Source organism: Schistocerca cancellata, chromosome 2 (assembly GCF_023864275.1).
Source record: "Schistocerca cancellata isolate TAMUIC-IGC-003103 chromosome 2, iqSchCanc2.1, whole genome shotgun sequence".
Taxonomy (NCBI): domain Eukaryota; kingdom Metazoa; phylum Arthropoda; class Insecta; order Orthoptera; family Acrididae; genus Schistocerca; species Schistocerca cancellata.
The window spans coordinates 826,873,620-826,900,459 of NC_064627.1; the positions used below are offsets into that span (position 1 = coordinate 826,873,620).

The 26,840-nt window shown below is 44.7% G+C and overlaps 1 protein-coding gene across 1 annotated transcript in view; it reads left to right on the forward strand.

Moving 5' to 3' along the window:
* LOC126159020 (uncharacterized) overlaps nt 1–26,840 on the forward strand; it is a 514,849-nt gene that overhangs the window by 181,263 nt on the left and 306,746 nt on the right. The window contains exon 14 of the mRNA XM_049916483.1: nt 3,030–3,241. Within this exon, the coding sequence (XP_049772440.1) occupies nt 3,030–3,241 (212 nt within the window). The remainder of the gene's footprint in view (nt 1–3,029; nt 3,242–26,840) is intronic.

A 26,840-nucleotide genomic window follows, 5' to 3' on the forward strand; every position in this document is an offset into this window, starting at 1 on the left:
TCTCTGGAGTCCTGCGACCGCTTCTCCAGGAACGGCACAGGTCAGTCGCGCTCGCGCCGTCGCCCGCAGCTGCTCACTAATCCGGCGCCCAACGTCGCAGAGAGTGTGAGCGGGATCGTGTTAAATAGTGTGCCGTCCATGATGGTTGCAGAACTTCAGCACTAAACAGAAATACGCTCACGAGCAGCTGAATTAGATTCTGTGTTGGAGAGAAAGTGCTCCTGCTACCTAGGCGAATGGAACAGTTCGGCGTGTCTCCTGACTCGAATTTCGATGGAATCTCGGATGATGGACAACAGGCAGATTTAATATTTCTAGATTTCCGGAAAGCATTTGATACGATGGCCCACTGCAGACTGTTAACGAAGGTACGAGCATACTGAAAAGGTTCCCAGACATTTGAATGGCTCGATGAGCTCTTAAGTAATAAAACCCAGTACACTGTTCTCGACGGTGAATGTTCATCAGCGACAAGGGTATCGTTAGGAGAGTAACTAAGGAAGTGTGGTAGAACCGTTCTTGTTCTCTGTACAGGGCGTTCCAGGAGGAACGGTCAATATTCAGAGTTATGACAGGAACAATCATTCGAAGCCAAAAAGTCTAGTAAACATAGAATCTAAAGCCCATGCCTTAAGAGCTACGAGCACTTTCTCACCTTCGACACTAGGCTACAAATATCTTGTACTACAAGCTCTTCGCTTTCCATAATTTGAAAGGTGTAGTATGGGCCAAAACAAAATAAAAATGTACAGTTAACGTGTGCTCTACAGTGGCCACCTTTAGAGATAAGAGCACTTTTTCATATTAGCTGCTGTGAAACTCATCTCTTCTACTGAACAAGTGCTGATAACTCTTAAGATATGAAACTTCCTGGCAGATTAAAACTGTGTGCCCGACCAAGACTCGAACTCGGGACCTTTGCCTTTCGCGGGCAAGTGCTCTACCGAGTTCGAGTCTCGGTCGGGCACACAGTTTTAATCTGCCAGGAAGTTTCATATCAGCGCACATTCCGCTGCAGAGTGAAAATCTCATTCTCTAAAGATATGCATTATATGCATTTTAGAGACCATATTTACTAGACAACTTTTCCTTGTTTTCGTCCACTCGAATTCCTCCTAAAATATCGAAAGCAAAGAGCTTTCAGAAGAGCAATTAGTTACACAATATCGAAGGTAAAGAAGTGCCTTTGTCTACTAGGTTTGTTTGCTTTGGATGATCGTCCGCGTCATGTCGCTGAATATTGATCTTTCCTCCCGGGATAACCTGAATACATAAATAATCTGACGGATACGGTGAGCAGCGAACATTGGTTGTATGTTGATATGCTGTAGTATACGGGAAAGCATTGTCTTTGAGTGAGCGTAGCAGGATATAAGATGATTAAGAAAACAATTGTAGTCGGTGTGATGAATGGCAGCTTACTTTAAATTTATAAATAGGGAAGTTGATGCGGATGACAGGATAAATCAATCCCATAATGCTCCAATACAGCATTAGCAGTGTGCTGCTTGATACAGTCATTTCGATTAGATATCCAGATGTAACGTTGCGAAACTATATGAAATGGAACGAACAAGTAAAACAGGGGAATCGCCAGCTTCAGTTTATTTGGAAAATTGTAGGAAACTGTGGATCATCTGTAAAGGAGGCCGCGTGTAAAACACAAGTGCGACATATTCTTCAGTAATGCTCGAGTGTTTGGGATCCACACCAGGTCGGAACCGAGCGAGGTGGCGCAGTGGTTAGCACACTGGATTCGCATTCGGGAGGACGACGGTTCAAACCCGCTTCCGGCCATCCTGATTTAGGTTTCCCATGATTTCCCTCAAATCGTTTCAGGCAAACGCCGGGATAGTTCCTTTGAAAGCGCACGGCCGACTTCCTTCCCCATCCTTCACTAATCCGGTGGGACTGATGACCTCACTCTTGGGTGCCCTCTCCCAAATCAACCAATCAACCACGTCGGATTAAAAGAAGACATCGAAGTAATTCAGAGACGGGCTGCTAGTTTTTTTACCAACAGGTTCGATCAACACGCAAACATTATCGATATGACGAACAGTCCACGGGTATACTGCCGGTTCATAGTGTCCAATGGGCACAATGGATATGCATCGCGAAATCAAATGGAAATGCCTGAGGGAGCAAAGTTCTATTCACAGAACACTGTTGCTAAAATTTAGAGAACCTGCATTGTACGATTCTGCTACCAACAACATACATTTCGCTCAAGGAACACGAACATAAGATAAGTGAAATTACTACTCGTACGGAAGCACATACACCTAAACACTCGTTTTTCCTCTCCGCTTACGAGTAGGACAGGAAACGAAACAACGGTGGCATGCTAAGTTTGTATTTAGAAGTAGCTTATATGTAGACCTCTTCACTCTGTATCAGAATATACGCTGATTTGAAACTTTTTGGTACACCGTAGTGCGCCAGACCGAGATTTGGACCACGGACCTGGGCTGGTCGAGAGTCGTCGTAAGGGGGCTACACACGTAACCACATGCTTGACCAGCGCGTTTTGTGCAATCATCTTTTGGTGTGCGCAGGATAAATTTGCACAATCCTTAGAACTATGCAATACAGGGTGTTCCATTGATCGTGACCGGGCGAAATAACTCACGAAATAAGCGTCAAACGAGAAAACTACAAAGAACGAAACTTGTATAGCTTGAAGGGGGAAACCAGATGGCGCTATGGTTGGCCCGCTAGATGGCGCTGCCATAGGTCAAAAGGATATCAACTGCGTTTTTTTCAAGTAGGAGCCGCCATTTTTAAATACATATTCGTGTAGTACGTAAAGAGTCGCGCTATGTTACGTACGCGGTGCAACAACGGCCTCATACTTTTTGATCGGTCATTATGGTAATAAGAAAGATAAATTCAGTGAGATAAAATTTCCACGAGGAAAAGAAGAACATGCTTTCAGCATATAGTCCTCAAAATAAAAGCATGATTTGAAATTTATGGGATCATTTCTATTGCGTTACAAGTTGTCACACGTTAATGTGTTAACGCAGGGACTGGCAACACTACGATGACGAACACGACGACGACAACGACGAGCTCGGAGCTGGCCCGCACCGACTCTGGCCGCACCAACACGGACCTGTCGGAGACGAGCGAGGACTACGTGACGGCGGACGGCAATTCGCACACCGACACGGCGGGCTACGTGGCGTGGCCGGTGGGCACGCCCGTGTCCGCCCCCGGCGGCGTGGGGGCGGCGGGGGCGGGCGCGGGCCGGCGCGGCGAGGGCGACGGCAGCTCGTTCGAGAGCGGCTCCTCGCTGTACAGCGTGCCCGCCGCCGCCGAGGAGACCTCCTCCGAGCTGCAGACGACCACGACGCCCACGCCGCTCGTCGACAGCGAGGACAACGGCGACGCCGACGCGACGCGCGCCGGCTCGTCGACGCCGCGCGTCTCCGTAGACATGGGCTACGGGGCGCTGCGCCTCATGGCCAACAGCCCCAGCGACGAGAGCAGCAGCTCCTCCGGCAGGTCGGTAGCTCCTGGCACGGTCGCCACTTCGTACGGCACAGTTTCCTGCAGCAACCAAAACTACACCTTTCATCATTGGATTTTACAAATGAAAGCACGGTGCGATGTAGGCTGTGTATATCATTGTTCTTTTTTCAATTTGTGCAATTAGCTAATTTCGAGATTGCATCATTTTCAAACACATGAGTGACATCACCTTAAGCACATCACGTTTTACATTCTGTAAATATTGGATGCATGTTATGCCTATATGGCTACATGTCATATTCCACAAATACATTTGGATAGAATCCAAATGATCATGCTGCTCCATCACATATTACGTAATAGTAGCTGTAACTACAAGTACTACAACTGTAGTAATTGCTAGATGTAACTTCGAGTACTGCAGCTACTATTGTGCCACATGTGATGGTGTAGCATAATTATTTAGATTCTGTCCACATGTATCAAAAAGTCTCTCCGCAGTGCTGTATGATTGTTAGCCGCGCGTGCCGTATGCCGCAGTGAATATACCGAAATGAAACTCAGTTAAGTACAAGTTATTAATTTATTGTATACTGATTTTTACTTACATATTTTCACATTAAATTTTGAAAGTTTCTCCCCTGTTGTTGAATACGCAATTCAGTTCGTCTAATCATGTTTCCAAACACAAGCTGTAACGTTTCTTCTGTAAAGAAGCAGTGAAAGAGGATATTGCAGTTTTCAATTCATGGATGGATTTTGGGCGGTTTTTATAGACAGTTGCTTTCGCTGCACCCCAGAAGAAAAAGTCAGGTGGTGTTAGGACAGGCGATCGTGGAGGTCAAAGTCCCTGTGAAATTATACGATCACCAAAAACATCCTGCTTCGGGCATGGATGTGTGTGATGTCCTTAGGTTAGTTAGGTTTAGGTAGTTCTAAGTCTAGGGGACTGATGACCTCATATGTTAAGTCCCATAGTGCTCAGAGCCATTTGAACCAAAAACATCAGCAAGCAGTGATGCATAATATCACTGCAGTATCGTTGTGCGTTTATTGTTTCGTTGAAAAATATGGGACCCACAATCCGACGTCTAGAAATTGCAATCCAAACTCCTATTTTCACAGAATGAAGTGGTTCCTCATGAATACACAATGGATTTGCGGTACTCCTCATAGGAGAATTTTGCGAGTTCATGTACCCGGATAAATGAAACCACGCCTCATCAGTGAAAAACTTTTCATTAGGAATATCCCTTCCATTTCACTGAACGAAATTTTTCAACCATTGACAATAATGCAGTCTCTTGCCGTTATCAGTATTTTTGAGTTCTTGCACGACTATCACTTTGTATGGGAAAAGTTCTAGTTTTTTTCTTACAGCTGTGTTGGCCGCTCGGACACTAACATCGATTACCTGGGCGAGTTTTCTTACTGACTTGTTCGGACTCATGGACATTTTATCGGAAATATCGAGTAGTTTATCCTCAGACAAAACGCTAGGACAACCACTTCTCGGTGCATCTGTCACTGAACCCGTACTTCGAAATTTGTTAATCAAACCTCTCACAGTGTCGGGGAATGTTGTCTCCGGGAAAACTGAATTAAATGTTTGACGAACTGAAACTGTGCATTTACCGCCAGCTTTGAACACTTGTTCAACTAAGAACACGCGTTCTTTAATAGTCAGCATTTTTAACAATGACAAAAACGTAACAAACGAACAAAGGAGCTAAACTCAAACGTACACGTCAACACGTAACACCACACGACAACGATACTACTGATGCTGGCTGAGATAAACGATACAGTGGAATGTTGGGAGAGTCCACTTGAAGGTAAGTAACCCAGGCGGCCGAACAATCGTACGGCACGCGCGGCTAACAATCATACGGCACTGCGGAGAGGCTCTTAGAACACCCCGTATGTGTAAAATGAATTCGATAATTATATTTACACAATGTAAAACTTGATGCACATAAGTTTGTCATACATGTTCTTGAAAAGGATTCAGTCTCGAAACTAGTTAACTGCACAAATTAAATGAATAACGTTAACGTACAGCCTGCAACGGACCATGTTTTCATTTGTAAAATATTTAGAGGCTGTGAGACAAAATTTTAGCAGTCCATTCCTTATTTCGTGATTTAATTCGAAGATCATGACTTCCACTGTTATAGTTGACAGACCAACTGAAAAGCACACGAATATTTGGAGGCTGTATCATAAGGTGGATTACAATGTAGTAAACTTCGTTTGTCTATTATTTTTTGGACAGCCATGTGGCATATAATTACATTTAGACGGTAGATTTGATAGGTTAATCATTTACAATATTCTGTTAGACAGGACAGTCTATCCACTATCTAAAATCATGTAATTTCACTTCGATTAAAAAAATATATAATTAGTGTTTTCAAATTATAAAATAAAATGTTCATAATTCTCAATATATACTGAATACTAAATTTAAATGTAGCATCCTCTCATATCCTCATCTCTCCAAGGTATACTACAGGTTTCTAACACAATTACTTTTCTTTCCAAATAGTGTGTTATATTATGGTAAGTTTAATAGAATGAGCTGCTGGGGTTTCACTGTCACTCTTTGCCCAACAGCGACCCTAAGGCTCTAGGAGCATTTCACCCTAACACGTGAATCAGCTTTGAGTAATTTGAGAATTAATTTCGATTGAAATTATCCGTCGTACCAGAATCACACTTATTTTTACATTTCATCCCCTTACTGTCTTCACGTCGTCAATTTTATCCTTGTATTATTTTTTTAATTGCTATCTCAAAATCTTACGAAGTTTTGTTGTAACTGCTCCAGGCGATACAGAGTAACGCTTGTTTCTACATGTCACCACCTTCTCATACCAGTCACCACTCCTAGAGGTCAAAAGGGCTGTTAACATCATAACATTTTTCAGGACAGTGTGTCACATAGCACATGTACTGTGAAACTCGTGTTGATGGAAAATCGTCGATTACAGGCTGCATATTATGATATTTATTAACCATTAAACTAAATGGAATCGAGGATCTTCTCATCAACAGCAGTTTGCAGAGGAAGAAAAGAAACAAAATAATAAGAGCCCCCCACAGAAGTGTAAGCCAAACCAAAATTTTACAACACTTGCGGTGAAAATAACATCCATGCTCGTAGGAAGATTTCGTCCATACTCTTAGCTATAAAATTAAATAGCTTGAAAACTCCCCTAGTAAGGCTGTGCTGAGCTAAGAATGCAGTCATACTTTTGATCAATATCTCCCTAGCCACAATTGCACGAATCTCTATAGTTAATAACGCAACTTTAAAAACAAAACCATAGGAATAGAGTAATATTACGCATAGACAAGAACATGGAAGTAAGACATTTTTGTGACTGAAGGCACTTATTTATATTATGCGATTTTAACATGACAGAAGTCGCAAATGAAGTTTTGACCTATTGTGTTCAAAGCTGACAAATACCTTTCACTTTCCTGCAGAATAAATACTAGTAAACACTTTAGATGAGAGGAAATTTGTCGTCTGTTGAATAATGTCGTGGAGTGGCTCAATAAAATGATCAGTTACTAGAACAGTGAAAGTTGTGTGTTTCAGTTTATGGCGCATATATCTCCTCTTGCACAGATACAATAGTGCTGCCGTAAAATTTCTAGAAATCTTTCGGAAATTCGACCTTCGAAATTTAATTCAGTTACTGTGTCATCTAATACTGAAAGTCTAAGATTATTATGTACGTAGTCAATAGTCAATTTAATCTTCTACAATAAAACGAAGGACGTTGGTATCAACACCGGAAAAAAGGGGTCGATACACAGCACTACAACCAGAAAATGATATACGATTAATGCCTTATGTAGCATATGCATCTTACGCAACAGACACCAAAAAAAAAAAAAAAAAACATAAATGCGACTTCTGTGTCACCTGTAGTGTTTGGGTACCTAAATCGCAAAGGGTTACTCCTGAATTCGCCTTATTTGGCCACATTTCCATTGCGCAACGTCGTCACTACTGTGAACTAATTATTACATTTGTCTGTAGGCAAATGCGACGAGTGCATGTACACAATGTGATCTATTAGTGGGCATTAACAGTGGGTTTCCATCGTTCACTTTTATAACGGCTTGAACTCTGCGGGGGACGCTTTCAATAACGTGGCTGAAAGTCTCTGGAGGAATTGCAGGACTTTCTTCCTATAAAGTCGAAATCACAGAATAAATGGACGCTGGGGTCTGATGGGAACTCGACTTTCTAACACTTCCGAAAGTTGTTCCATTAGGTTAAAATCGGGACTCTGAAGAGTCCGATCTATTTCAGGAATGTTGCTGTCCATAGACCATTGCTTCACAGATATTACTTTATTACAGGGTGCATTGTCGTGCTGATAAAATCAGTCATCGCCTCCGAGATGTTACTCTGCTGCACACATGGTATAAGGCTGTAAAATGTGTTCATATCCTTCCGCATTTAGCGCCTTCTTAAATGTTATAACGATATCATACCCTAACCACGATAAACACTCCCATACCGTAACACCACATCCTCCTCACTGCCAGGTTGACACCGCACATGAAAGCAGATAATGTTCCTCAGGATTTCGCCAAACTCAAAAGCTTCTATCGGATTACCACAGTGATAAGCGTGATTCATCGCTCTAAATCACTCGTTTACAGTGGCGTAGCTCTTTACACCATCTCAAGCGCAGCTCTGCGTTGATTACAAAACTGTATCCCATTATTTTTAAGTCCAGACGCACACTCTTTGTGTAGCTTGACTGCATTTTGGAGCTCACGAGTAATTCATTTCGCTGATTTCACGCCATTTTTTTGCAGTCACCCTCCACAATGCTCGGTGGTCCCAGTCCGTTAGTACATGAGATCTGCCAGGTCTTGGTTTAGCAGTAGTTGTTGCTTCACGTTTCCACTTCATAGTCACGTCACCAGCTGTAGGCTTGGGCAGCTTTAGAACGATTGAACGTTCACTGACGAATTTGTTACACAGATGACATCGAAGTCACTGATCTCTACTGACCGACCCATTCTGCTATCACTGCACCTTTTATACTGGCGGGGCCACCTTTCGTTATATCTGGTGGTCAATTCTGCATTTCATAGCGGTGCCCGGATGCTTTTGATCCGACAGTGCTTGATAGTGGTATGATTGTGTTTTTGAAACTGAGAGAGAAACCTAAGAGATAAACCTTGCTACCGTAACGAAGCCTATGTTGTAACGGCGACCGGAACGGTCGTGGGGTAGTAGTGACGGAAACGCGGCGGGACCCGCGGAGCGGCCCGCGAACAACAACAGCACAACGGGAGAGGACGGGCAAGGCCAACGGAGGACGTTACGACACAACAAGAACAGACAACAGAGTAACGAACCAAACGAGACAACGACGTCCTCAGGAATAGAAACACGAAGTCAATACGCTGTCTGGGACGATATGTCCTGAGACGCAAAGCGATGTCAGACTGCTGGCTGAGCTTTTTTTTTTTCTTTGTTGTTATTTTTCACCTCATACGAAGGTGGGCTGGCAGCGGACAAATCTACTCCACTCTTCAGCCACCAGCATACAATAAATGAGACAAGAAAGACAGAAAGTAATAGATGAGTGGTTAAAAACACAATAGGTACAAATTAAAAAAACACGAAGCCGTTCACACTTGACGAAAAACACGAAAAACTGTCGGCTGCGCACAGACACTGATGACTGAGATGGAACAAGTGAACGAAGGAGCGTGGCGGCGAAAAACATTAAAGCACAACACGATGGCACACACACAAGAAACTGATGGCGATGAACTCCGGCACGCGAATGTCCACTGAGCGTGTGCGACTCCGGGGACCTGCCAAGAGTGGAAGAAGGTGGTGGGGGAGGGAGAGGGGAGAGCAAAGATGCCAATGGCAGAGGAGATGGGAGAAGGAAAGAAGGTATGGGGGTAGGGGAAGCCCGGGAGAGGAGGGGGGGAGAAAAGGAGGAGGGAGGGAAGGGTGAGAGAAGGGAGAGAGGGTGCCCATAGGAACAAACACAGGAAGAGGGAGGGAGGATCAAAGTTGGTAGGAGGGGTAGATGGAGGGGAGGAGGGCATCATCAGGAAGGGGGAGCTGGCGGAAGCCACCTTGGGAGAGGGTAAGGAGGGTGGAGAGATGGAGAGCAGGTGGGACGTGGGAATACAGGCGCGGCAGCGGACAGGGGCGGGAGAGGATGGGAGAGACAAGTGGGTGAGGAGGATCGAGTTTACGGGAGGTGTAAAGGATCCGTATCCGTCCGAGGAAAAGGAGGTGAGGGAACGGAATAAGGTCGTACAGGACTCGCGTGGGGGAGGGGAGACGGATGCGATAGGCGAGGCAAAGAGCATGGCGTTCTAGGATCTGAAGGGATTTGTAAAAGCTAGGGGGAGCGGAGATCCATTGGCTGAGCGCGAGGCAGGCGCTCAAGTATGCTATCGAGGGCGCCGCTATTGGCCGCTGGACCACGTGTTCCACTGTGGTGCCCTCACACTAAAGCGGGCCAGGAGGCGCGCGCCGCCACAGCTTACGGCGCGATGGTGCAGAGGCCTCTATGGGTCTTCGACGTCCATGACGTCTGGCGTGGATTCAAATTCCGCGGCGCGCGGTACCAGAGCCTACCTCTTTCAAACAACACCAAGGGATTGGACTCGCTCAACTCTCTCATTTATCCGTCTGCTCGCTACTAATTGTGCGATATCCCCTCCTTCACCTAGACATTGAAGAGAGGTACGTGACTTAATTTAGGAGAGTGGAGCACACAGTCTGGTGATCGAGAATCGGGCACTTCTATGTCTCCTTTCGTGGTGGCCAAAGTTGGTAACAATCTCGCCTTTATCTAATGAGTACTAGTCGCCTTGCAATGGTTTGTGCCAAACATAAAACTTTAAATCGTATGTGACAGTATTCATTATTAACTTTTCTTCTGTGAATGAAACCTGTTGAACACATTTTTCACGCTCCGTATACTAAACATTATCATTTGCACCATCTGGTCTAACAAGGGACGCCTTTGACCTCGAATGTTCAGAACCGCACGAAACCGCGCTTAGACTAACACCCGGTCATATACATAAACAGTAGTCTGTCATTTTCATGCAAAACTTCGCGCTCTACCACAAGTGACATTTTAATAGAGAGAAACAAAGTTACAAGATAACAATATGATAGGAGGGAAATTATAAGTAATTCAATGGCTTCAATGCATCCTTACATTTTCAATCGACAGTGACAAAAACTCTCTGCTTAAAGTAATTATAATATGGCAAAATACACATATTCTACACACCTGGTAATGCCGTTATTAGTCGTCACATTGCAGATGCGGGATTTCTATGAAGTCGTTAAAACTAAGTGGAACAGAATAACTTGCATACCTCACTGACGCCACATTTTTGGATTCTGAATCACTTGCCCATTAAAGCAGTCCAATATCAAAAACCACACTAATTTCATTTTCAGGTGATGATGTGGCTATTGATTGTGATAACCTGCCTTTCGCCAAGCATGTTACAACATACGCTTATACTTTGGTGCAGAAAACCAATTCCAAATCACAGAGTGAAATTTGATCATGAAATAGCGATCATATACTTGTATCTTCGATTGTGGTTAGGCAGATTTCAGTCTTTCAAAATCAGCAATCCTTGTGATATAGATCTTACACTATTGGCCATTAAAATTGCTACACCAAGAAGAAATGCGGATGATAAACGGGTACTCATTGGACAAATATAATATACTACAACTGACATGTGATTACATTTTCACGCAATTTGGGTAGATAGATCCTGAGAAATCAGTACCCAGAACAACCTCCTCTGAACGTAATAACGGCCTTGATACGCCTGGGCGTTGAGTCAAACGCAGGTTGGATGCAGATGCCCATGCAGCTTGAACACGGTACCACAGTTCATCAAGAGTAGTGACTGGCATATTGTGACGAGCCAGTTGTTCGGCCATCATTGACCAGACGTTTTCAATTGGTGAGAGATCTGGAGAATGTGCTGGCCAAGGCAGCAGTCGAACATTTTCTTTATCCAGAAAGGCCCGTACAGGACTTGCAACATGCGGTCTTGCATTATCCTGCTGAAATATAGGGTTTCGCAGGGATCGAATGAAGGGTAGAGCCACGAGCCGTAACGCATCTGAAATGTAACGTCCACTGTTCAAAGTGCCGTCAATGCGAACAAGAGGTGACCGAGACGTGTAACCGATGGCACCCCATACCATCACGCCGGGTGATACGCCAGTATGCCGACGACGAATACACGCTTCCAATGTGCGTTCACCACGATGTCGTGCATGTGACCATCATGATGCTGTAAACAGAGCCTGGATTCATCCGAAAATTGACGTTTTGACATTCGTGCACCCAGGTTCGTCGTTGAGTACACCATCGCAGGCGCTCCTGTCTCTAATGCAGCGTCAAGGGTATCCGCAACCATGGTCTCCGTGCTGATAGTCCATGCTGCTGCAATCGTCGTCGGACTGTTCGTGCAGATGGTTGCTGTCTTGCTAACGTCCCCATCTGTTGACTCCGGGATCGAGACGTGGCTGCACGATCCGTTACAGCCATGCGAATAAGATGTCTGTCATCTCGACTGCTAGTGATACGAGGCCGTTGGGATCCAGCACGGCGTTCCGTATTACTCTCCTGAACCCACCGATTCCACATTCTGCTAACATTCATTGGATCTCGACCAACGCGAGCAGCAATTTCGCGATACGATAAACCGCAATCGCGATAGGCTACAATCCGACCTTTATCAAAGTCGGAAACGTGGTGGTACGCATTTCTCTTCATTACACGAGGCATCACAACAACGTTTCTCCAGGAAACGCCGGTGAACTGCCGTTTGTGTATGAGAAATCGGTTGGAAATTTTCCTAATGTCATCACGTTGTAGGTGTCGCCACCGGCGCCAACCTTTTGTGAATACTATGAAAAGCTAATCATTTGCATATCACAGCATCTTCTTCCTGTCGGTTAAATTTCGCGTCTGTAGCACGTCATCTTCGTGTTGTAGCAATTTTAATGGCCAGTAGTGTATATTGCCAAAAGAAGTAAACATCAAGGGATTATATTAAATTTCAGCCTCCAGTTGCATAAACAAAGAAACTTTACCTACGTTTCGGTTATAATAATGTAGCCTTCTTCAGCATTGTTAAAAAATTCATCTACATCTACATCTACATCCTACTCCGCAAGCCACCTGACGGTGTGTGGCGGAGGGTACCCTCAGTACCTCTATCGGTTCTCCCTTCTATTCCAGTCTCGTATTGTTCGTGGAAAGAAGGATTGTCGGTATGCCTCTGTGTGGGCTCTAATCTCTCTGATTTTATCCTCATGGTCTCTTCGCGAGATATACGTAGGAGGGAGCAATATACTGCTTGACTCTTCGGTGAAGGTATGTTCTCGAAACTTTGACAAAAGCCCGTACCGAGCTACTGAGCGTCTCTCCTGCAGAGTCTTCCACTGGAGTTTATCTATCATCTCCGTAACACTTTCGCGATTACTCAATGATCCTGTAACGAAGCGCGCTGCTCTCTGTTGGATCTTCTCTATGTCTTGTATCAACCCTATCTGGTACGGATCCCACACTGCTGAGCAGTATTCAAGCAGTGGGCGAACAAGCGTACTGTAACCTACTTCCTTTGTTTTCGGATTGCATTTCCTTAGGATTCTTCCAATGAATCTCAGTCTGGCATCTGCTTTACCGACGATCAAAATTATATGATCATTCCATTTTAAATCACTCCTAATGCGTACTCCCAGATAATTTATGGTATTAACTGCTTCCAGTTGCTGACCTGCTATTTTGTAGCTGAATGATAAAGGATCTATCTTTCTGTGTATTCGCAGCACATTACACTTGTCTACATTGATATTCAATTGCCATTCCCTGCACCATGCGTCAATTCGATGCAGATCCTCCTGCATTTCAGTACAATTTTCCATTGTTACAACCTCTCGATACACCACAGCATCATCTGCAAAAAGCCTCAGTGAACTTCCGATGTCATCCACCAGGTCATTTATGTATATTGTGAATAGCAACGGTCCTATGACACTCCCCTGCGGCACACCTGAAATCACTCTTACTTCGGAAGACTTCTCTCCATTGAGAATAACATGCTGCGTCCTGTTATCTAGGAACTCCTCAATCCAATCACACAATTGGTCTGATAGTCCATATGCTCTTACTTTATTCATTAAACGACTGTGAGGAACTGTATCGAACGCCTTGCGGAAGACAAGAAACACGGCATCTACCTGTGAACCCGTGTCTGTGGCCCTCTGAGTCTCGTGGACGAATAGCGCGAGCTGGGTTTCACATGACCGTCTTTTTCGAAACCCATGCTGATTCCTACAGAGTAGATTCCTAGTCTCCAGAAAATTCATTATACTCGAACACAATACGTGTTCCAAAATTCTACAACTGATCGACGTTAGAGATATAGGTCTATAGTTCTGCACATCTGTTCGACGTCCCTTCTTGAAAACGGGGATGACCTGTGCCCTTTTCCAATCCTTTGGAACGCTACGCTCGTCTAGAGACCTACGGTACACCGCTGCTAGAAGGGGGGCAAGTTCCTTCGTGTACTCTGTGTAAAACTGAACTGATATCCCATCAGGTCCAGAGGCCTTTCCTCTTTTGAGCGATTTTAATTGTTTCTCTATCCCTCTGTCGTCTATTTCGATATCTACCATTTTGTCATCTGTGCGACAATCTAGAGAAGGAACTACAGTGCAATCTTCCTCTGTGAAACAACTTTGGAAAAAGACATTTAGTATTTCGGCCTTTAGTCTGTCAGCCTCTGTTTCAGTACCATTTTGGTCACAGAGTGTCTGGACATTTTGTTTTGATCCACCTACCGCTTTGACATGAGACCAAAATTTCTTAGGATTTTCTGCCAAGTCAGTACATAGAACTTTACTTTCGAATTCATTGAACGCCTCTCGCATAGCCCTCCTCACACTACATTTCGCTTCGCGTAATTTTTGTTTGTCTGCAAGGCTTTGGCTATGTTTATGTTTGCTATGAAGTTCCCTTTGCTTCCGCAGCAGTTTTCTAACTCGGTTGTTGTACCACGGTGGCTCTTTTCCATCTCTTACTATCTTGCTGGGCACATACTCATCTAAAGCATAATGTACGACGGTTTTGAACTTTGTCCACTGATCCTCAACACTACCTGTACTTGAGACAAAACTTTTGTGTTGAGCCAACAGGTACTCTGAAATCTGCTTTTTGTCACTTTTTCTAAACAGAAAAATCTTCCTACCCTTTTTAATATTCCTATTTACGGCTGAAATCATCGATGCCGTAACCGCTTTATGATCGCTGATTCCCTGTTCTGCGTTAACTTTTTCAAATAGTTCGGGTCTGTTTGTCACCAGAAGGTCTAATATGTTATCGCCACGAGTCGGTTCTCTGTTTAACTGCTCAAGGTAGTTTTCAGATAAAGCACTTAAAAAAATTTCACTGGATTCTTTGTCCCTGCCACCCGTTATGAACATTTGAGTCTCCCAGTCTATATCCGGCAAATTAAAATCTCCACCCAGAACTATAACATGATGGGGAAATCTACTCGAAATATTTTCCAAATTATCCTTCAGGTGCTCAGCCACAACAGCTGCTGAGCCAGGGGGCCTATAGAGACATCCAATTACCATGTCTGAGCCTGCTTTAACCGTGACCTTCACCCAAATCATTTCACATTTCGGATCTCCGTCAATTTCCTTCGATACTATTGCACTTCTTATCGCTATAAACACGCCTCCCCCTTCACTGTTCAGCCTGTCTCTGCGGTATACATTCCAATCTGAGTTTAGGATTTCATTACTGTTTACGTCTGGTTTCAGCCAACTTTCTGTCCCTAGTACTATATGGGCGTTGTGACCATTTATTAATGAGAGCAATTCTGGGACCTTTCTATAGACGCTCCTGCAGTTTACTATTAGCACATTAATATTGTTATTCCCTGTTGCATTTTGCCTACTCCTACCTTGCCACGTCTCAGGAGGCGTCTTGTCGGGCCTAGGGAGGGGATTCTCTAACCTAAAAAACCCCCATGTGCACTCCACACGTACTCCGCTACCCTTGTAGCCGCTTCCGGCGTGTAGTGCACGCCTGACCTATTCAGGGGGACCCTACATTTCTCCACCCGATAGCGGAGGTCGAGAAATTTGCACCCCAGATCTCCGCAGAATCGTCTGAGCCTCTGGTTTAAGCCTTCCACTCGGCTCCAAACCAGAGGACCGCGATCGGTTCTGGGAACGATACTACAAATAGTTAGCTCTGAATACACCCCGCGCGCGAGGCTTTCTGCCTTCACCAATTCCGCCAACCGCCTGTACGAACTGAGGATGACCTCTGAACCCAGACGGCAGGAGTCATTGGTGCCGACGTGAGCAACAATTTGCAGTCGGGTGCTCCCAGTGCTCTCTATCGCCGCCGGTAGGGCCTCCTCCACATCTCGGATGAGACCCCCCGGCAAGCAGACAGAGTGAACACTGGCCTTCTTCCCCGACCTTCCCGCTATTTCCCTAAGGGGCTCCATCACCCGCCTAACGTTGGAGCTCCCAATAACTAATAAACCCCTCCCCACGTGTGCCTGCTCGGAGCTTGCTGAAGGAGCAGCCACATGTCCACTCACAGGCAGAGCGGGCGATGCCACACGGCCAGCCTCCACATTGACCCTCCGCCTCGTGCGCCGCGAACGCCGCTGAACCCGCCACTCCCCTTGGGGAGAGGGTGGCCCAACCGCGCCCGGTACCCGCAAAGATGTCTCGACAGCAGGGACAGTGGGTGAAGCATGTAACACCTGGGGTGTACCTTGCGACGCACCAGACTCCCCACTGCCGCTACACTCCGAGGCAGCAGCCTGAAGACGGCTGACCGCGGCCATCAACACGCTCAGCTGTTCGCGAACAGTGGCCAGCTCCTCCTGCGTCCGTACACAGCAGTCACACATCCTATCCATCCTAAGGAATCAATTTACTGAAGAGAGTTAATCACCCTTTAACTAGACTGCTAATTCACTAAAGGCGGCTGTTTATTCACTAAACTGTGGTTGCTAGCCACTTCTTGCGGAAACAGTCTCTGGACTGTATTGAAAACAAACGCTAGCGCTACTGGCACTATGGTTGACTACAGGGACTCTCTCTGACTATATTCAAAACAAACACGAAATCTATGGAACACTATTAATAGCACCCGACTTAAAGCTTCCTAAAAGCAAATACACACGGAAGAAGAAGTGACAAGTAAGAAAAATACAGTTAATACTTAAATTAAGGCAGCTCGCTGCATAGCAGACGTGAAGCAGACGGCAGTTACGACGACACTGACACTGACTATGGCTGACTAAAGGGACTCTCTCTGACTGTATTCAAAACAAACACGAAATCTATGGAACACTATTAATAGCACCCTACTTAAAGCTTCCTAAAAGCAAATACACACGGAAGAAGAAGCGACAAGTAAGAAAAATACAGTTAATACTTAAATGAAGGTAGCTCGCTGCGCAGCAGACGTGAAGCAGACGGCAGTTGTTCAAATGGCTCTGAGCACTATGCGACTTAACTTCTGAGGTCATCAGTCGCCTAGAACTTAGAACCACTTAAACCTGACTAACCTAAGGACATCATACACATCCATGCCCGAGGCAGGATTCGAACCTGCGACTGTAGCGGTCGCTCTGTTCCAGAACCGCACTGCCACTCCGGCCAGCTCTTCAGCATTGTCACAATATAAAATTAAATTAAAACATGCCAGATATTGGCCTTGTCCAACCTAATATGATAGTACTACAGTACACAGTCATAAGCCTACGTCACTCTGCTGCACCATGCTAAAAATATTCAAACATCAAGGGGTTGGCAGTATTTTCTTGTTTTCGGTGACAATATCTTCAGCATAACGTCTTTCTTTGGAAAACTAGAAAAGAATACGATTTGTATGACCTGACCAGGAATCACATAGCAATAGGCTCTTTTCAATTGTCACATGTTCGCAAAGACTGAAGTTAGAAAACATTTCGTATGTTCTTTAGTAGTTTTTCCACTTTTGCTTGCCTCGACATAAATGTTTCGTGGGCAGGGTTTTTCATGTTTCTTTGAAATATTTGGGCCAAAAGTGTCTTGTGCCTTTTGAAAACAGATGTGCAACTAGTCTGCTAGTCTGCCTGTCACTGATAAAGTCACATCAATAGTGTAGCTGTGGCTAGAGCAACGTACAGACTGCAACACACAAGCTGTAATTTTTTGTCTTCTGTGAGACAGTGTTGATTATGAACACATTTCATACTGCAGTTTAATCTTGTCGCTGTTCCAAGTATTTTCTTTCTTCATACTCACTGTTGTGCCTTGTGACGTACACTAGTATCGTCTTCTGTGTCCTCACGTGTGACAAATGTAATAATATGCCTGAATGAAATGTCAGATACAGCCTTCAGAGTGTGGTTAAGAGAAGCTCTGAAATTCTCCAGCAGATATCCATGGTGAACTGTAGATCCATTCGACCTTGCTCTATCAAATTGCGATATTACATGCTCTTTTATAGTTTTTTATAGCGAAAATTTGTTTCCTTTGAAACGAGCTCCTGCTCGCCTTTTGCTAGACACATAATTTAGAATTAATGTGCAGTCTGATTTAGTTTTCATGCACTTACAGCGTCCCGTTAGTTCGGTATATGAATTGAAGACACAAATGTAACAGTCTTCATAAAATGTTCTGTAATACGATGTCATCAATATCTTCTGACACATTGGTTTTTGACTTTTTGGGTGGAGATAGTTCGTACTCACTTTCACTGGAGTTTTCCTGTTGCTCTGGAGACGAACGTCATGTACTGCTGGAACAGCCATCTTCAGGTTCAGGTTCTTCCTGTTCAAAATCTGTATGTCTATCGAGCGTAACATCATGTATCTGTATGTCATCCCCATTATATTTCTGAATTATTACATTACGTCTATGAACTCTCTGTCCTCAGCACTGATTTCATTTCCGTATTTAGCAGGTCACTAATTCGTCCCTAATATTTGGTCCACATTCGTAGCATTAATTCACTTCATGATATCATTGTAAACAGTTTACACAGTAACCCGCATTCCAACACACCAAGAGACTCACTCGTACTGCAGCTATACTATTCACACAACTTGACTACTTGTTAGTGCCGCTACATGTCACCGTCTGATGGCGCTAGCAGTGCGGATTCATGCATGGAAATGACACAGACCACTGTTGTTTTCGTCTGAGCATGGTTTAGTACGGTCTGACCGCTCAAAGTCAAAGGTGTTCTTAGGAACCGCAAAACTAGTACTAGATTCAGTCCAATGTACCGTACTCAAGGAATGACAGAAATCATACAAAGAGAGAAATATATTAACCTCACGGAAATATATCGCAGTTTTTAGCAACGGAAATCTTGTAGCAGCCTAGGAACCTGTAAGGATACAGGTTCCCGACGTAATACCGGTTGGACGGACCGGCTGTGATCGCCAAGTAGCGAAACTCACCGAACAGCGCCACTAACGGATAAACAAAACATTGCATGCAGAACTGGTGGTGCCGTTTGGCTGTTTTGACACCCGGCAAGAAAAGGGTTGTATTTCCGCGATTAGCCGCAGAATCACATGACCAGCCATAAGCTTGTGTCATATTCTCAGTGTACTACTAATTACCAGCAAATAAAATAGCCTGCTAACAGTAAGCCACGCATACGCTCCTTTCTTGTCTTATAACGGCAAGTCATGTTTTATGGACAGTAAAATCTTAGAAAGTTTACTCGGATAAAGCAGTTTCTGCCCCGAGGAAAGCCACTTAGACGCGGCTCAAACATCGGTTATTTACGTATTCTAGTATTTTATTTTATAAAATGGTGTGGCAGTATAGCCAGAAGGATTTTAATCAGTCGTTGAGGGTGACGTTTACGCCGTTGTTTCGTGTCGTGTGAATGTGAGAAGACAAGGGCACCGAACTGTTTCCCGAGCTGTAATCTCGTCTCAAATTGTGCTAAACGCTTGCTGTTTTGTTCCGTAAACTGTTTTTGAGTACCTGGTAGTGTGATATTTTCTTTCTGTTGTCAGATAGTGGCCATAACATTCCACATGAACAGCGAGAGCTGTGAAAACGGCCTTGGTCGAAATAGGCACCAGCGTCCATTAACGGGAGTTTCTGACCGAGACCGATGGAAAAATGGATTTTTTTTTGCATAATTTTCATCCCTGTTTATATAGATTATGCTTGCAACCGTTTCTTATTGTGAAAGTAGTTCAGATGTTATAGCGTGTTGAATGTAACTGTGCGCCATCCGAAATATAATCAGCTGAATTACATGAATTAGTTCAAGAAATCAGATGAATTAGTTGAAGAAAAGATTAGACCAGTATAGAAATTTCTGTCCAATGAAGATTTGCTTTAATGACACACTGGTGCTAGTATGTAAAATGACAACCATTACTTCAAGGTATGCATTTGGAAACTGGTACCAAAAGATCTTTACTGTGGGGCAAAAACTGTGGAAATAGAAGAATTGATAGCTGCAGACATATCTAGCGAACGTTATTCATATATTATGAAGACCACAAACTTGTTAGAAACTGTCACAGGGACGAACAGCAGAAACTTGGCGGATTTATCTGGCAGAAAACGCGTGGCAGCCGCGGAGCAAGGAATGTTTCAGTTTGTTAAAAGAGCCCAGATTGAACAAATACAGCGCCAAATTGAAAACCACAGCATGTTTGAGGAAGAAGAAGGATGTCTCTATGGTCCTGTGATTGCAGATTGCCGTAATTTTTGAAACAACTCTTTTTTTTTTACTCCCAACTTTATGCGCGTTTATCTCGAAACAATATTTTTCAGCGTGCGAAGCACTCTAGAGTCTCGACAGATTAACCGATTCGTTTGATTTTTTAAAACTGAAAGATAGTTAAATTTAAGGGGCATTAGGGAGAGCTTCATTTAATTCGAATTTTAAATACTCTTTTAAAAACAATGAGATTTTCACTCTGCAGCGGAGTGTGCGCTGATATGAAACTTCCTTGCAGATAAAAAAAATTGTGTGCCGGACCTAGACTCGAACTCGGGACCTTTGCCTTTCGCGGGCAAGTGCTCTACCGATTTTTTTTTTTATGTTGCAGGTAAGGAGGAAACAAATAAAAAATCTCTTGTGTATGAAAATAAAAGACGACGTTCTTCATAAAATAACACAATATAATTTGAAAACGTAAAACATAAAAGGTAGCTATATTTCCGCAATGGCCTTCTTTTTTTATTTTTATTTATATTTTGTTGTTAACATAAATGAGTATAGAGTCTCACCATCAGCGGCAACCCAAATTTTTTTATGTTATTTTTTTGGTGGGGGGAGCACAGGATAAAGAAAAACAAATAGGCTGCAGATAGAGAGCTATGCGTGAAAAGCGTAAACATGTGTAAGGAAAAAAAACTTAGAAGAGGAGGAAAAAAGAGAAGTGACAAAAAATAGGAATACTTCCCGCGCCATGCTTCACTTTGGAGCGTCATCAGAACAAAATGCATTCTATCATTGGCCATTAAAGGGGAACGTGGGATCGTCCAGTCTTGACTGGTACGGTTCGTTGAGATTCCAGCTTTGAGGCGGGTTGGTGAAAATACGCTGTAAATAGTTCGCGAAAGTGGCCCGATAGTGTCGATGTCGGTGAAGGGTGTGGTGATGTACTTGGAGGCGTGTCCAAAAGTCCGCCGGATCGACGATGTCGCCCCGGAAGAGGTAGTTGACAGCCATGCCACTGATCCATATGATGGCGTGCCACTTAGCCGACGGAAAGTAGGTCATGTCGGGATATATCATCATGGTAGGAGAAACGTGATGTGGTGGTACTCGGAGGTAGAAAGCCACAATCTTCTGTGCGAGGGTCCAGATGGCTGCTGCCGGCCCACACTCAAAATGATGTAAATCTGTATCTTCGACATTGCACTTGAGGCACAGGGGTGAGTCCACCAGTGCGATGCGATGCAGTTTCTGTCTTGTAGTATACTTGCCGTTGACGAGAAGGTACCACATAGAGGGGGTGGCAGTGGTGTGATATGGTTGGTGGATCGTTTTTTTTTTTTTAATTCTTTATTATCAAAACCATTATAATTATACAAATTTAACCCACTACCTTAATACATTAGTGGGTCCTAACAGTGATACATTTTTATTACATTTTTGCAGCTTAGTGTAGTTATTAGTGGGTGAGCTACAGTTAACATTAGTAACAATGGGCACCTAATATCTACTTATATTATTTATGCCTAATTCCTATTACTAATCTAATTTATATATGTATACTGCAGCGTCACACATGTGCCAGTGAAGATATAAACCTACTTTTACTTGCCCCGCTCTTCGAGCTAACCCCGAAGAGCATGCCCCGGCACTGGGCGGGCCTCGATGTTAATTCGCTGCAGTCCCTACTTAGTTTCCTATAACTAAGTCCTACAAACTAACCTATCCTACGTCATATCCGGTGTGTGTGTCGCAATCGGTAGTTGTTCCCCACTCCCCCTAGTCCTGCATGTGGCGGTTCCCAACTTAGAGGTAGTCGGCCAGTCCTCACACAGGCGGTATGGGAATAGGGCTCTTAGACTAAGTTGGTGGTTATTGTCGCTCATTTTTTTACTGTATCTCTCCTAAATAGTCGATTAGTACTTTTCGAGATACCTCGTTTGCCAGGGTGTTCAAGGTCTGAAAAGTTTCTTCTCGTCTAAGTACGAGTAGTTGGTATGTGTCACGGTTGGGTAGTCTGTCTCGTAGTCCATTGGCGATATCATTGAAGAGGGGACACTCGTAAACTACGTGCTCAGGCGTGCCCTCCGGATCGCCACAGTCGCATGCTGGTGTTGCCCTTTTCCCAAATCGACATAAATATGTCGGATAGGGTCCATGGCCAGTGAGAAAGTGGATCAACCCTCGCGTAGGCTCAAAGTACTTCAGTCCAAGTCGTTCCCTCACTTCGGGTAGGAACTGGAAGGTTCTTCGTCCAGTCTCTTCTGCCTCCCAAATCTCCTGCCAGAGCTCTTCCCCTCTTTTCCTTATCTCTCTTTTGTCCCTCAATCTAATACCCATGATATCTGCAATCTTATCATAATTTCCCTTCTTGGCCCAATACCAAGCCGCCTGTTCTCTAATCTTTATGTCCAGAGGGCAGAGCCCCATTATGATTAATAGGGCTCCCCCTGGAGATGTTCTATAGGCACCTATGGATCTTAATATCATGCTTCTCTGGACCCTTCTCACTGCCATGGCGGGCACAACCCTTGTGAGCCTGTGCGCCCAGACTTCTGAGCCGTAGCCCACAACTGAGGTTAAAATACTGTTGTGATAAAGTCTAATTAGGTGTGGAGGAAGATGAAATCTTTTGTGGCCTATGGAAATTAAGTTATTTAATATCTGAAGGGCTCTCTGGGTGACAGTTTCAATGTGCTTTCCGAAGCTCCACCTCTCATCAATGATAACTCCCAGGTAACGTGTCTCTCGTCGTCGGAGAACTGGTGATCCATCTATTCTGACAGTCGGGTTTCTAATAAGATTTCCTTTTAGTAGTAAGTAGGTGGATTTACTAGGTGATATCGTCATTTTTGTCGCTTGGCACCACTTCTGGAGTTTGTCTAATGCTGTCTCTATTTTTGGTTCAATGTCTTCACGGCTACGGCCGCCAACCAACAGGAGGAGGTCATCTGCGTAGGCTATCACCTCTAGCACCTCATCGCTTTGTTGTAATCTATCTAATAAAGGCTCCATATGTATGTCCCAGAAAAGGGGTCCTAAGACGGAACCTTGGGGACATCCTTTGGTAATTATCTTTCCTATTCTTTCGCTAGATGATGATAACCACACCTCCCGATCGTTGCAATAGCTCCTCAGGCAACCATATAGCGGCCCTGGACACTCTTTCTCCCGCAAGCAGGAGAAGAGCGAAGGCCACCAAAGGTTGTCGAAGGCGCCACTGATATCAACCATGATGCCAACCACGTATTTGTGCGGGGTCGAGCTGCAGACCTCGGCCGCCAGGGCGATTGCGTCAGATGCTGACCGCCCCGGCCTGAACCCGAACTGCCTGTCGCCCACCCCGCACAACACTCGGTGTGCCGTCAATCTGTCAGCCAGCAGTTTCTCCAATATTTTGCCAAATATGTCCAACAAGCAAATCGGCCTGTAAGATTTCACTTCTGCAGGGTCCTTGTCCATTCCTTTCTTTATAATGATTACGTTTGCCGTTTTCCATCCCTTCGGAAATTTTCTCTGTCGGAGACATTCGTTGTAAAGATGTGTTAGTGGCGCAGTTAGCTGAGGCGCCAGAAACTGCACTATCTCCGCCACAATGCCGTCCGGCCCAGGTGCTTTTTCCTTTTTTCAATGATCTTATATGGGTTGCCACCTCCTCCTCTGAAAAAGGGTAGACTGCCGTCTCATTACCGTATTCCTCTTGATCTTCATTTCTGAGTTGTTTCTGCCCCTCTGTTTCCCCTTCCGCATTGTCGTCAGGCAACAGGGACCGGAGGAGGACCCCCGCAGTTTCCTGCCAGGACTCCGTCATCCTGTCCCCGTACCTGACTGTTGATAACTCCAGAGGAGAGCGGATTTTTTCCCTTACCAGCTTATATGGAAGCCCCCATGGGTCCGTGACTAGCTAATTAAGCACGAAATTCTCCCAACTTCTCATCCTGACTTCGCGTAGTTCCTTTTGGAACTTCTGCTTTTCCTCCCTGTATAACATCTGCCACCTTTGGCGTTCCTGCCAGATGACACTGCGCTGGTAGTGCCTCCTTAGCCTTCTGACAGATGACGCAGTTCACCTAGTTCAGCAGTCCATGGTGACGGAGAGGCCGCCATGGCCCTCCTCCTTGTAGGTACGGCTGCCTTCACCGCTCTTGTCACTGCATTCACCAGTTCCACTGTTCTCTGGTCTACGTCTATGTCTAGATACATGTCACCTTCGGTAATGGAGGAATGTCACACTCCCTCGCTAGGCGCTCCCAGTCAGCTCTTCTATAATTTAGTTGCACCTCCCACCCCGTGGCCCAGCGGCACTCTCTTTCTCCCAAGGTAAAAGATATCAAGTTGTGGTCGCTTGTGGTGGCATTCTCTAGGACTCTCCAATTTTGAATAATGTTAGCCATATTTGGTGTTACAAGGGTCACATCAATATTTGTGCCCTGTCCTCCCCCTGCAGCGTAGGTAGGAGGATTGCCAGGCCTGTTTGCCACCACAAGTTGTGATGCCATTATGAGTTCCTCAATTTTTTCATCGTTGGCATCCCTTGTGCCACTGTACCACAGGGGGGACTTTGCGTTAATGTCAGCTGTTACTACAACTTTTCTTCCCTGCAACGCCGCGGTGACTCTAGCCAGGTGGTCTATGTAGAGTTCTATGTTGTCCCCATACTGGAAATACATGTTTATGAGAATTATTGTTCCCATGGGGGTTTGAAGCTCCACGACGTTGCAGTGGCTAGTTGTGAACTGTGATAGTGTGGTGACTCTGAGGAGTTTATTAGTGATTATGATCGCCGCCTTCGGGTCATCTCCTCTGCTATTTGCCAGCCCGCAGCAGCAAAAGCTATTTTTCCAGCCAGGGAGTATGGCTCCTGTAGACAGAGTACATCTAGTCTCCTCTCTTCCACCTCCCTTCGGAGCTCCTGCATAACGAGTCTGCTATTATGACTGTTAAGCTGTCCAATGGTTATTTTCGTCATTAAGGGTAGTACGTATGTATTCGGTCATGTGGCCAAGTCTTATTCCAGTCGAAAGCAATTCGTCCGTGTGCTACTACTGATTGCTCGTAAATTTCGTTAAGGTCAAATTTCTCACCTCGTCTGTCGAAAACTTTCTTGAGCAGATCACGCAAGGCTCCGAAGTCGGTGGGGAGATTCACTGATTTTAGCTGGATTCTGTCAACAGCCTCCATAACCGAGAAGGTTACCTTTCTGCCTTCTTCATGTCCTACTTGGACCACATGTCGTAAGGCAGTGGTCAGGGTTGCCGGCTGCTCCAATCTGGATAATTGCATAGTATACTCCAAGTTGGGGTATACCCTCACCGGATCGACCGGTGGGACTCTGACAATTGGTGAGCTTTGTACAGTGGGGCTCATGCATGAGCTTGTCACTGTATTTTCTTGAATGGGTAGTTGATTTATATGATTGATGTGATTGTCTTTTGGCGTTACCACAGTCACAGGATGCCCTTGCCGTTGTTGATGTATTTCTGGCTTTATTCCCCAGCTTCCAGAGGAGAGAGTTTCAGTCGTGAGGGGGAGATTGGTTTGTATGCCAATGTCCATTGTTGGAAAATCAGTCTGAGTTGCTTTGTCTTGTATTTCAGTTCTAGTGGCGCCGGAGAGCGACCTCAGAAACTCCTTGAATCTGTTTGCCCTCACGGCATCCCTCCTCCTTTTGCTCGGGGACTTCCATTTTGGCATCCTATTTGGTTTACCTGGCTCAGCCATAGTCTGTTCTGGAGATTAGTCTTTGCTCCAGCATTTTATATGTAGGGCAATTCCTGCCTGTGGCTCCGCAAGACTTCTTACCTCGATTCTTACATGGTATGCAGACCGCCGCCGCCTTACAATCTTTGCGGCTATGACCATGTTCTCCACATTTAGTGCATGCTGGCTCCCTGGTGCACAACCTTAAGACGTGATCCAAGTCACCACAGTTGTGGCAACGAGGTACCACGACATAATCTCTTGTGTTAACGGCGTGAAAGCCAATATATATTCTGCCCATTGTTGTAATGTTCCGCCACATTTGCGCTGACACCTCGGCGACGTGATGAACAACATCACGACCCCGTGGCCCAGTCTTAAATTTTAATTTAAAACAGTTCTTGAATTCTTCTTCATTAATTTCCTCAAAATTTTGCAGCCTAATTGTTTCTATTAATTCTTCATTGGTCATTATTGTTGGTACGTCATATAATATGACTAAAGGATTACGTTTCCTCGGTGGTTCGCATTTGACAACCGAGTTCAGTTTTTGGTTGTTCAACAGTTTTTCTTTGTCATTCTCAGAAGCAACTTCAACTATAACAGAATTTCTACTTGGTTTTACTCTTTTAATTCGTATTTTGTCTTTAACAGGGTCTATGCTTTTTGTGAAAAGTTCTTGGATCTTTTTGACACTTGTGTCCTGCCCAGGTAGTGTCCTGAGGAAAACTGCCGTGTCAGTTCTTTTTGTGATTTTGTCTGTTGTGTCTTTGGTGGAGTTTTGTGGGCGCTTAGTGGGCGCTTGCGCGGCCACAGCTGCCCACGTCTTTGCTGGTTGTCTCCTTAATCTATCGTTCGCCTTTTTGAGTTCCTCTGCCCTTC